We start from the raw sequence: 11,703 nt of genomic DNA, 5'->3' as shown, positions 1-11,703 counted from the left end.
AGGAGGAGCAGGAGGAGGAGGAGGAGGAGGAGGAGGAGCAGGGACAAAGAGCTCATAATGAAGCTGTGTGCAGCTCAGAGTGTGAAGGGCAGTAATTTACCCATCAAGGACAGACTCACATTTATCAGAGTGGAAAACCTCCTGCCCACTCTCAGAAACAAGCTCCTGGACCAGAACTTAACCCCAACCTACAGAGGTCTGATCAGAACCGGGCCGGACTGGACCCCAACCTACAGAGGTCTGATCAGAACCGGGCCGGACCGGACCCCAACCTACAGAGGTCTAATCAGACCCGGGCCGGACCGGACCCCAACCTACAGAGGTCTGATCAGAACCGGGCCGGACTGGACCCCAACCTACAGAGGTCTGATCAGAAGTTATCATCTCTTTATCCTGGGAGGACTAGTTTATAATAAACCATAGAAAGTGTTAAAGATCTAAAACCTTCTGTTTAAACTCTGAGCTCCAACCAGGACCGATCCTAGGAGTGTAATTCTAGAGCAAATAAAATGATACATTTCTTCACTTCTGTTCACTCCAAAGAATCCTGTTAACAGATAATAATTGTAAATAATGCTCTCTGATACATTTCAGACCCCAGTTTTGTAAGAACTGCTCCTTTAAAGTCGGGTACATAAATGACTCGGTTAGCTTTAGGCAGACATGCAACACGAGCGCACACAACCTTTGCAACAAGTTAGCCCAGAGCACACAACAACTGCCAGGCATCGATTTTTCCCTCCGCTTTTCCTTTTCTCTGCTTCAGCCCGGCTCAAACGTCCTCTGGCAGTGGTTGTTTCTCCCCCGAGCATCTCTTTCTCTGCGGAGAGCTGACAATCCACTGATTCAACTGACAGAAAATCGATTGCATCTCATCCAAGTCTGCCCTCTCTCAGTTCATATGTTGACATTTTGACTGCAAAGGGAGGCAAACAGCTTTGTCTAGTTCACACCAAAAAAAGAATAAAGTTCTGTACTTGTTTTCAGAGTTCTCCTGATTAGAAGCAGAAAAACTCTTTACAGACAGGAAGTTGTCTCCTAACTAATGTCCACCTCCCTGAGACAAATGTGACGGATGCATCTGTGACCTGAGAACTCACAGCCTTTAATTAAACACCTCTAATCTCAACTAACTTATAAACCTTTGAACCAACACTTATTTAAACTGACTCCTGGAAACTACAGAGGTGCTACCTGTCGCTGTGGATCGACGAGTGGACGGGTGGACAGATGGACGGGTGGACGGATGGACAGATGGACAGACAGGTGGTTGGACAGACAGATGGACACTCAGCAGTAAACCCTCAGTCTTCGGTCTCGTTGGTTTGGAGGTTTTTGCTCCAGAGGTCAGGTGATGTTTTGTTTAAAGATGGAGGTAGGTCATCTCTGACTCCGCCCCTCTTCCTGATCACCGGTGAAGACCACCGGTCTGAGGACCAGAGGACAGGTTCTGACGGACCGGGCCGCAGGCGCTGCCCTCCTCCCTGAAGGAGTCAGAGCCAGGTCAAAGGTTCAGATCCTCCTGGAATTCATCAGCAGCCTTTTCTTTTCATGCCTGAGCTGTGAGATTATGACTCGGAGCTTTTCAGGCTCTTTTATTTTATTCTTAATGAGAAGCTAATGTGCTGTGAATCACGGTCGAGTCGGCAGCAGGGAATTCATTCTCCTGCTCAGAGCAGCCAGATAAAACTGTTATTCAGTCATTTAAGAGGATTAATTTAAATATAACACCTGAGCATCAGAGTCGTTCACTCAGGTCAACCTGCTCAGCCGTTTTTATTCTACGTTCATTCAATAAACATGCTGCTGCTGTCAGGCGCAGGTCACACGAGTCGTTTCACTGCACCGTCAGCTCGGCGTGACATTCACAGCTCGCCTCGACTCTGTGAACCGGATCCAGACGCCGAGTTAAACGACAGTCTGTTCTCAGCCACTTTTAAACCACACATAAATCCAGCATCTGTGGTAATACCGTCTCTGGTGCCAACACCGGAGCACTGCATGGTCTGACCTTTGGGGTGAATTTGCTTGGACATCCACTGCAGCCGTCTTAAATGTTTTCCAATAATTAAAGACGATTACAGGAGAAAATGTATCCTGTATCCTTTGTAAACTTGAAGGAAAACGTTATCTTGAAGCGATAAAACAAAAAGCCCGACTTCACAGCTGGGTCAGATTTTGTTGTTTCAGTTGTGTTTTTAACTTGTTGATCCAAACAGGAGAGCTGGATGTTTTCTGCAGATAATCGAAGGTTCATTAGTTGAAATAATAGCCACTGTGGATGATGGAAACACATTTTTCTCTGCATATTCATGAGTTTGGGCTTATCAGCACCTGATGGAGCACTAATTGTTCCATATCTGGGCCTCATTTTTCTGCTGACTCAACTCGTCCTCGTTTACTAACACGGCCGCCGCCGCCGCCGTCTCTGCCGTTAACGTCATCATTTGTTTTTCTGCAAACGTGTGTTATTGGTTTTTGGGTCCCCTGAGGAGCGGAGCAGGCAGGTAAGGACAGAGAGGCAGAGAAAGCCTGAGTAAGCTGGCTGCAGCAGCTCTTTGTTATTCACACAGACCCACAGATAAATCACTGCGCTGCATCAGAGGTGAACAGAAAATATTCAGCTCCAGGAACGCCACATTCAATCCTTTTCACGTCACGGTTCTGTGATCAGGTTTCTACATGAAGCTTCTCAGATCTGGTATAAACATCTGTAATTCTGTCATTTCTCTCATTAGATGTCAGAGGAAAACTCTGTGGGTGATATGCATCCCTTCAAGGAATACTAGGCCTTTCCTTTCAATTTGTTGTACCAACGGACCCTCTTTGATGAGTCTAGAAACACAGCAGTTTAATACTTCTCTTTTCTCAATGATTGAAGTTTAATTGTAAAACTTTACAAACACAAATGGTAAAACTGTCTGAGGGTATTTACATCCGAACTTTAGGAGCAACAAAAGTTCATTTTAGTGATTTCTGAAGAAGCCTTTTCAGGAAGTCTGGGAACTCTTGAACAGAACGACGGATGAGTTTTATCCTTCTGATGTTTTCTTTTGCCTTCAGTGCAGCTGTCTGCAGTTTCTGTCTTTTGTCCCAAACTCCTCGTTTGTTTTCGGGTCAACGTCCGTCTTTTCCAGTCAGCTTTGCTCGGCTCTGATCTGGTTCTTCGTTCTCATCATCAGCAAACATCACTGGTGTCCATGCATGCTCATGTTTCCAGTTCTGAGTCAATCCAAGGCTTTTCTGCATGTTTTATCACAGCTCTGCGCCAGATCTGCTCGGGCTTTCCAACATGTTTAACGTGATGTTTAACTCTTCTGGTTTGCAGCTCGTGGTGAAACCTTTGTACAAGTCTTCTTCGCTGGATAATGATGTGCCTTCCTCTTGGAAAGTCTTCTTCCAAGTGGTTTATCTTTAGAGAGGGGTTCTGTGATCATCCACCACTGCCACCCCAGTGGACGTCCGGTCCTTTTTATGCTTCAAAGCTCAGTTTCTCATAGAAATCTCCTCTCCACGTCCTCCTGCAAGCTGTAAAGGTTTCTGTTTTTCTGACATTTAAAGCTCCTCACACATTCATTATTTACAGCATCAGCTGCAAAAATGCAAATAACTGATAAAGAAATACCAACAAACCCGTCCAGAGAGTCCAGAAAACAACTTAAGTCCAATAACATTCAAGTCCTTGGAACAAAGAGCTTCTCTTCATAAATCTTTCAATCCTGAAACTTGCTCTAACATGATTCTGCACTTTAAGCTCAGATTCAGCCACAGACAGTAATTTGTCATTTAGTTTCTAAACTTTTTATAGTTTTATGTTGGCTGATAAACCATGAATCAAAGAGCTGAAATGCAGAATGAAAGTAATGAATGCCTATCACCCGCCACCTTTCAGAGTAAGATCCTGAATAACGTCAGCTGTGATCTCACTCCATGTAATGAGCTCTTAGAGTCTCTGCTGGGCATGAGGCTCAGCTACTACCACAGAATTTCAGCTCAGTCTCCACAAACCTCACTCAGTTGTATCCATTAGCTGCAGCAGCCATCTTGAACTGGGTTTCAAGTTAATCACTCGAACATCCAATGGTTTGTTTTTGAGTTCTCCCCCATGTGCACGCACCCTGCATGAACGTATGATCTGAGACATTACACATCGGGAACGGGTCAGTATGAGATTCTGGTGGTTGTTTAACTTGGAGCATTAAATACCACAGTTTGACCCAATTCAGACAAGAATTTTAACAAGCATCACATTTTTTTTAACAAAAATGTAATTACTTTTACTGCCTCTGCCTAAAAACCATCATATATTGTTTAAGAATGATTCTATAGCAGCAACAATATAAAACTAAAGAAATTATTTATATTTATACTGGAACATGTTTTGGTCCTGAGTGATGGGAGGCGGATCGACGGATCGATGTCTCGTCTGCAGAGATGAGGGCGTTGAGTCGATTTACGGGTCCATCGGCGTTCCAACCCTCACCTTTGGAGGTTTGGATCAGGACGGAAGGAACAACATTTAGTCTGTATCTAGTCACTGAAAGCAGCTCTGTATCAACATGTTTAGATGGTTCCTGGCTCTGCTTCATTTGGACTGAGCTCCCAGGAATCCCTTGCTGGGCTCTCATTAGAGCGTCCTGATGAGTTTCACAGCCAGCCAGGGTCTGTGATGATTGCCCTTAATGATATTAAGTTTACCTCAGAGATATTAAATCTGGCTTTGGGAGGCTGGCAGGGATTTCAGACACGCACGGTTCAGAGGTGGCTGCACGTCCAGATGAAATGAGCGTCACAGCTGCTGCCTCTGAAGGGCAGAGCCAGTTCAATTTACTCTGTTTGGCTCTGCAGCTCGGCAGCTCGGAGCGAGGGCTGCTGGAGTCCTGGCTGCAACATTTCATCTTTAAATAACAGCACAGGGCAGGACTCCTGCTCGAACATCTTTCTACATCTGTAATGACTTTTAATGTGTGGATCCATGTGAGATATAAAAATACTTCCTAACATTATAGGTTGGACCCGTCTCTTCTGATAAGCTGCTTTTCATCGAAACATTACCATTTAGACTGTCTTCATTTAAGGTTTTAATCCACTAGACACATGCCGATGACCAACTTTAAGTTAAATCACAGCATTAAAAAGTGCTTTTCTACAGTTTAACTAACAGAGACGGGCGATTTTCATTTCTCCTCTCTGTTCCTGGACTGTTGCTCCGAGTCGTCATTCAGTCCAAGAAACAGACTGTTTGCTGCTGTGCATTCTGGGTAAACATCTGTCCTCTGGTCTGGTTCTTCTGGTTCCTTCGGATGAACCTAAGTCAAGCTGCCATGTTGGTTTTAGAGAGAAGAGGCTTTAACCTTTGACCTGCTAACTGAGGCCTGTAGAGTCTGAGATGGAGTTCACTGCACGGTCTGACCTTCAGGGTGAATGTGTCCTAAATGTCTCCTCTTGTGAACAATTTTTTTCTCTGTAGATCGATGGAGTCCAGATGACCTTTGACCCTTCCCAGGTTGATGGGCAGCAGCAGCTGCTCCTCTGAGGTCATTGCTGATGTCTTTCCGCCCTGGCGTTGTGTGAACACACACCTGGATGACTCTCACTGACGAACTCTGAGGTTTTTCAGCTTTAGCTGCAGGTTGGATCCTGTTTGTGACTGAAGCTGATTTCTTATCTCCTGAATCACTTCCTGCTGTTGGAACTGAAAGGGAACTTTCTTTATCCATAACTTTGCTTTTGGAGTTATTTAGGATGTTTGTTCTAAAATAAAAACCTGCTGCTTCTTTCTCTTTATCTCTTTTCTTCTGAAAGTAAAAACTAAAGCGGGATGGAGACTTCTCCAACGCCGTGCTCTTAAATGGACTCCATGCTCCAAACAAGGCAAATCTTCATCAATTACCACAGTAATTAGGAGATGAATACATAATGAAAACATCCATTAGTTTCATTCAAACCACTGCCAGCTTCACATCTAATTGGGTTGTAAATTAATTATGAGACTCGCTTGTTTACTTGTTTGCTTCCTGCAGAACAAGATCTAGCTTCTCTTGGATCTTTGTTTTCAAAGAGCCTCATGTGATCCGGCAGTGAGCGTTTGCTTCTTACAGTTAAAGCCTTTAACAATGGTCAGTGCTTTCTGTGCTTCAGCCTGATTTAATGATGTGGTGTTTTCCTCTGAGTGCTGCGGCCTCCATCACTACGCCACAGATGGCTCACCTCATCAGTATTCGCCGCTGATCCTAGGACAGCGGTGTCTCTGAAGGCGCGTGTCAGACAGGAACGCTGACCTCAGCCGCCCCGCTCCCAACAGCATACTTTAACGCCTCGCCGCGCTCGTGTCCTTGAGGCTGAGCGTTCAAAACACTCATTCTCCACTTGACTCCTGTCAGCTCAGAAACACACGACTGATCCCGGCTCATCGTCCTGCATCGCTGCCACATCATGGGAACATTCAGAAAGAATTCTGCCTGCACTGAAAACTGAAGTCAACCCAGAATCTGCTTCTGGAGGAGGATTTAAAGCTATTTTTGAAAGAAACATGTGAAAGTCAAGGGTTCCACAGAGGGTTGCCAGATCAATGGAAAACCCCAAACTGGGTAAAAAAAAACATAACACACAAAATTATCAATGTTTAAAGTTAGAATAAAAACTTTAAATTACATAAAACTTGATAATTCCAATTGAACAATTGCTTTAAAGCAATTCTATAATCATATTTATTGTTTTAGCAAACACGTGAGGAGTTGCATTAGGAACATTTATATACTCATATTAGGAACACCCAAAAAGGGGCGGAGCATTTTATTCTCCCAAAAAGGGGTGGAGCATTTGACTCTCCCAAAAAGGGGCGGAGCATTTTATTCTCCCAAAAAAGAGGCGGAGCATTGCACAGAGTGCAGTAATCAGATGTGTTGCCCCACTCCAATACAAAATCACTTCCTGTTGCACTGCAACATGGTTTATGTTTTTGCTATTTATTTAGTGTTTTTGTTAAATGGGCCCTTTCGTGTGCCTTCAGTCAGTTCCTTCCTGCCACGCCCATCTTCACCTGGTTGGCCACCTGTCTCCAACCTCCTCATTAGCTCCAGTCCAAAGAAATGGGTCAGTCTCCACTTCTCTGCAGTGGATCATCGTCATAAACTCACACTATGTCCAGTTCTCCACTTGGCCTCCTAGTATTTCTCGGTTTGGTGCCACGACAGCCGTTGTTTTTCTTTATGAAACAGAAATCTGATCCTCATGTTGGTCTGGATTCCTGGGTCGGACTCTTCAGAACCTGACAGTTTTGTTGTAAGGTAATATAATTTGATGTTTAATCAATGACTCCTTCATTTGTCTTTATGTGAAATAATTAAAGACATATTTAAATAAATGGCATACTTCCTGCCTCTCCATGCCATCCAGTTTCCTGAATGAATAATGGTTTGTTTTGTTAAACTGCACATTCACACAGAAAGCGTTCAGCTCCTTAAAACTCATGAACTAATGCTGATGGTTTGTGAACATGAGCTGCCCTTTAGGCATCATTGGCTGTCCTCTCAGTGCCTGGTACATCCAGGCCCGAGTCAGCGCCGAGTCCGGGGACAGAAGGTAAAAATCTGCTCTCTAAACCACCAGCTGGAAGAGGCTGAAAGCCGATCTGGATACTTTAGGCTGAATGCTGACGGCCTCAAAGTTTTCCTTTAAATCAACTGAAATGCAAATTTAACTACAACAAACAGGAAAGCTTTTATAAAAATTAATTCTTAAACGACCCCCCCAACGTTTCCCACGTTGTTGTCATTTGTAATCATCAAAATTAAACGAAATAAACATTTGAAATATATGAGTTTGTATGTAATGTATGAATATAATATACAAGTTTCACTTTTTAAATGGAATTACTGAAATCAATCTACTTTTTCATGATATTCTAATTTTATGACCAGCACCTGTATAAGTTATTTTCTACTTATGGAAACTTCCAGGTGGACAACCTGTTTCCTTTGTGAGAAATCTGTGAAATCAACCTTTAAATCTGTCCTTAATCTTTGCAGACTCAGAGCATTTAGTCACAGATGAACTCTGAACATTTCATCAACAACCTCAGACAAGCTTAACAGTTTGCATTTATTGTTCCTTTTTTTTTTTGCTCCAAAGAAGTGAAAGTTCAACAGTGGCACAATTATGATTCACTGTAGATAACAGCATGAGCTAAGTGCCTGAAATGTTAATGGAATATAGATGTAGTCCCCTCCATAATTTTTACATAATGAGAGGAACGCAGCTCTTCCCCTGAGAGAACAAACGAACAAAGCTGCAGGCGAATAAATCAGACCATCAGCTCAGCCTTCAAACACCACCTGACCGCAGAAAGAACAGATCGGGGCGGTTCTGGCCCGGCTCAGACTCCTTCATGGACGCACTGATGGCTCGCTGTCTGCTTTGAAATGTCAGACCGCCACGTGAAGAGGTCCAAAGGTTTAAAAGCTGAGTAAAACAAGAGGAAAATGAACTGAAGGAAGGCCTCAAGACTGATTGGATGGCAACAAAATGAAGGCGAGAAGGAGAGAAGGACTAATTCATCCCTCCATCATTCAAACATGACTGCTGCTGACAGCAGCAGCCTGATCCTGAACACCACAAGGACCAGCAAGTCTGTGGATTTCCACCCACAGTCCAAACCCATCCCAGCAGAGGCAGTGGAGACGGTTCTGATCACAGAGGTCCTGTTCTGGGCCGACAGCATGAGCCTCAGAAACTTCTGTTTGAGCTGTCAGTCCTGATTTTGATGCACTCACACCAATAAGTCAAGAGTCAACACTTACTGTAACACTCAGATGTAGCTGGTTTAGACGCTGTGCAGACTTCTTGTGAGAGAACCTCTGGCATCTTTTACCTCAGACAGCGTGGCACAGGTTACTGAGCTGCACAGTGTGACCTGTGGACAAGTCCTTCCTGATTTTTACATCATTTCCTCTACGATCCATCCACTCGCCCAGCTGAGCCTCTGATTCCTTCCTTCTGATGATCGGTTAACCAACCATCCTGATCCAATCAGAACGAGTCATGACTTCCTGTTTTCAGCCAATGGGTAAAGGAGTTTATGTGATTCGACCTCAGCTTACGGTTTCTGAGAAGTGCTGACACTGCGTACCGGTGAGTACTGGTCCACTTCCAGCCCTGAAATAGGTTAATAAACATCATCATCCACTGAAGACGACACACAGGAACCAAACTACCGAGTCCATCAGTGACTGAGACATTCGTCCTCAGGTACGCTCGTGTGCACAAACATTTCAGACTGTATTCTGTGTAGATACTCGTGTTTTACTACGATTAGTATACTCCCTTTACACTCGTAGTACTTTGATTTTCTGTGCCTTTACACAGAAACGATGGCAGTGAGGTTTGTCCTGATTCTTTCCTTAAATCCAACTTCTGTTCACCCTGTTTGAATTTCAGCTCTGAGTTTGTGGAAACATCACAACCTGACATTAAATCCTGCAGGTAGAACAACGAGGACAAGTCTTCAGAATTATGTTTCAAAGACAAAAACAGAAGCACAGTATGACCTGAGACAACAAAACGAGCGAGCAGGAAGGATTTTTCCTCTTGAAACGGTTTATTTCTTTAGTTTTACCTGCTGGAACTTTCTAGCCCATTTTCAGTTAAATATAAAGTTTAAATGACATTCTAACAGCAGTTAAATGCCAGCTCGCTCCTGAACACAGAGTAAACACAGAAGTTGTTTTTTATTCATCACAGAACATCGACTCTTTCAGTTTCTGTTCTTCTGTTAGAGACAAAAGACCTACAGCAGCCCAGAATATTCTGCCTTGTGAGTAACTCCAGAGAATAATGGGTTCAGGGTGTTTTTCATTCCCATAAACTTAGAAGGTCCAGTTTGACTGGACTCCTTCTCCAGGAGAAGGAGAGAAATGACCTGCCTGAGTGGGAGGGAGGCTCAGCGGGAAAGGTGAAGGGGTAAAATATCACCTGTACCTTTTTGTTTTTAACACATTTCCATTTGGAAGGACCCCCACAGCTTTGACACTTAGCTCTACCTTTCACAGGAAGCAGGTCGGACAAAAGCAGCGCCCGGCTGGCCTATGACTCAAGGAGCGACTAAAGTTACCGGGAGACGTTTGAATAAATGGCAGGAAGGAAAACCGGTGGGAAGTGCTATTGATTGCTGTGGTTCAGAACTGACCGAGGCAACAAGTCTAAAGGACAAACAGTTTGCACCTGAAGCCAAACACAAAGGCATCTCTTTAGGAGCCAACAGGTGAGATGAAAATGTTTTTGACAGAGAAATGGTGTCTGTGGGGGAGAGAGCCACAGAAGTAAACAGAAACAAAGCCAGTCAGTGTGTGAGGGAGAATTATAAAGTCAAAATAATTCAAAAAAGGATGAGGAGAAACAGTGCTGTTGGAACGGCGCAGAGGCAAACCGCAGCTTATCAGAAGGCCACAAAAGGACGAGGCAACAAAGGCACCAACTGTTCAGAGTGACGGCTGTGCGGCGCGTTTACCTGGGAGGCCTGCCAGAGCTGATCCGCCACCGAGCCGATCTCTGAGATGATGTGACGGATCAGAAAGGACTTTGATATTCTGCTGCTCCCTAGTGCAATCAGGTACTGCGTCAGCCTCTCTGCAGCCTGCAACCGAGAGATGAAAACAGTTCAGCAGAACTAAACCGGGTTCCTGGACCAGGACAGAGGCAGAGTTCATTGAACTGTTCGAGCAGAAAAAGCAGAAGCTAAAGCTAAAATGTTCATTTCATTACAGAGGGACAAGAAGAAGCTTCTAAAATCAACAAAGAAATTCAGTCAGAGGCTAAAAGGCAGCTTCGGTTCTGTAATCATCTCACAGACATTTCATTAGGGCCTTAAGAAATTAGAGGCAGAATGCATCTCAGTGAAACAGTCACAAATTCAATAAAATCTAATATTCAGCTTAGAGGAGAGCAGTTAGACAGAAACATCTTATTTAACCTTGCAACACTGAAACGGGTTAAAGCTGATCACAGAGGCGTGTCTGGATGTTCTCTTCAACGAACGTTGGGAGAAAAAGGAAAATTAAGAAGCTGAAATTCAATTTGCTTGGTAATGCCTCAGCTGCTGATTACCCCCGAGCCCGCCTGAAACAAGGACATCACGTCAAACTGTCTGTGATCGTTATTATATGAACAGAATCCTTTCAAAGAGAGGCGAGTCTGCCACAAACACATTTACGTCCTCCTTCATAAACTGCAGAAAATAAAAACTGCAGTTTGTTAAACCAAACCTGACAAATTCTCTGATAACGTTTCAACTCTGCAGGGCTGAGTCCTTTCTCTGCTTTTTGGGGAAAATTAAACAATTTTCCACTTTGAATTCCTGGTTTTATGATCTAACCACATTTTCCTCTAATAAGTTTCATTATAAGTTGGAAATTGAATGAAATTTGACAGATTTTACTAAAAAACAGCAGAAAGTGTTTCAGTTCAAAAAAACATTTTAGCTGTAAAAACTTTCCAATCTTCATCCATCCATCCATCCATCCTCTTCCTCTTATCCGGGGTCGGGTCGCGGGGGCAGCAGCCTAAGCAGGGAGACTCAGACTTCCCTCTCCCCAGCCACTTGGGCCAGCTCCTCCGGGGGAATCCCAAGGCGTTCCCAGGCCAGCCGAGAAACATAGTCCCTCCAGCGTGTCCTGGGTCTTCCTCTGGGCCTCCTCCCGGTGGGAC

General features: G+C 44.1%; 1 protein-coding gene across 2 annotated transcripts in view; it reads right to left on the bottom strand.

The window, feature by feature from the left end:
• mei4 (meiosis-specific, MEI4 homolog (S. cerevisiae)) overlaps positions 1-11,703 on the bottom strand; it is a 31,381-nt gene that overhangs the window by 5,955 nt on the left and 13,723 nt on the right. For both annotated transcript variants that reach the window (XM_025002480.2, XM_017439985.3), the window contains one exon: positions 10,508-10,633. In XM_025002480.2, coding sequence (XP_024858248.1) covers positions 10,508-10,633 — 126 coding nt within the window. The remainder of the gene's footprint in view (positions 1-10,507; positions 10,634-11,703) is intronic.

Source organism: Kryptolebias marmoratus, linkage group LG19 (assembly GCF_001649575.2).
Source record: "Kryptolebias marmoratus isolate JLee-2015 linkage group LG19, ASM164957v2, whole genome shotgun sequence".
Taxonomy (NCBI): Eukaryota; Metazoa; Chordata; class Actinopteri; order Cyprinodontiformes; family Rivulidae; genus Kryptolebias; species Kryptolebias marmoratus.
The sequence above is the reverse complement of the archived record's forward strand: the minus strand, read 5'-3'. Positions and strand labels throughout refer to the sequence as shown.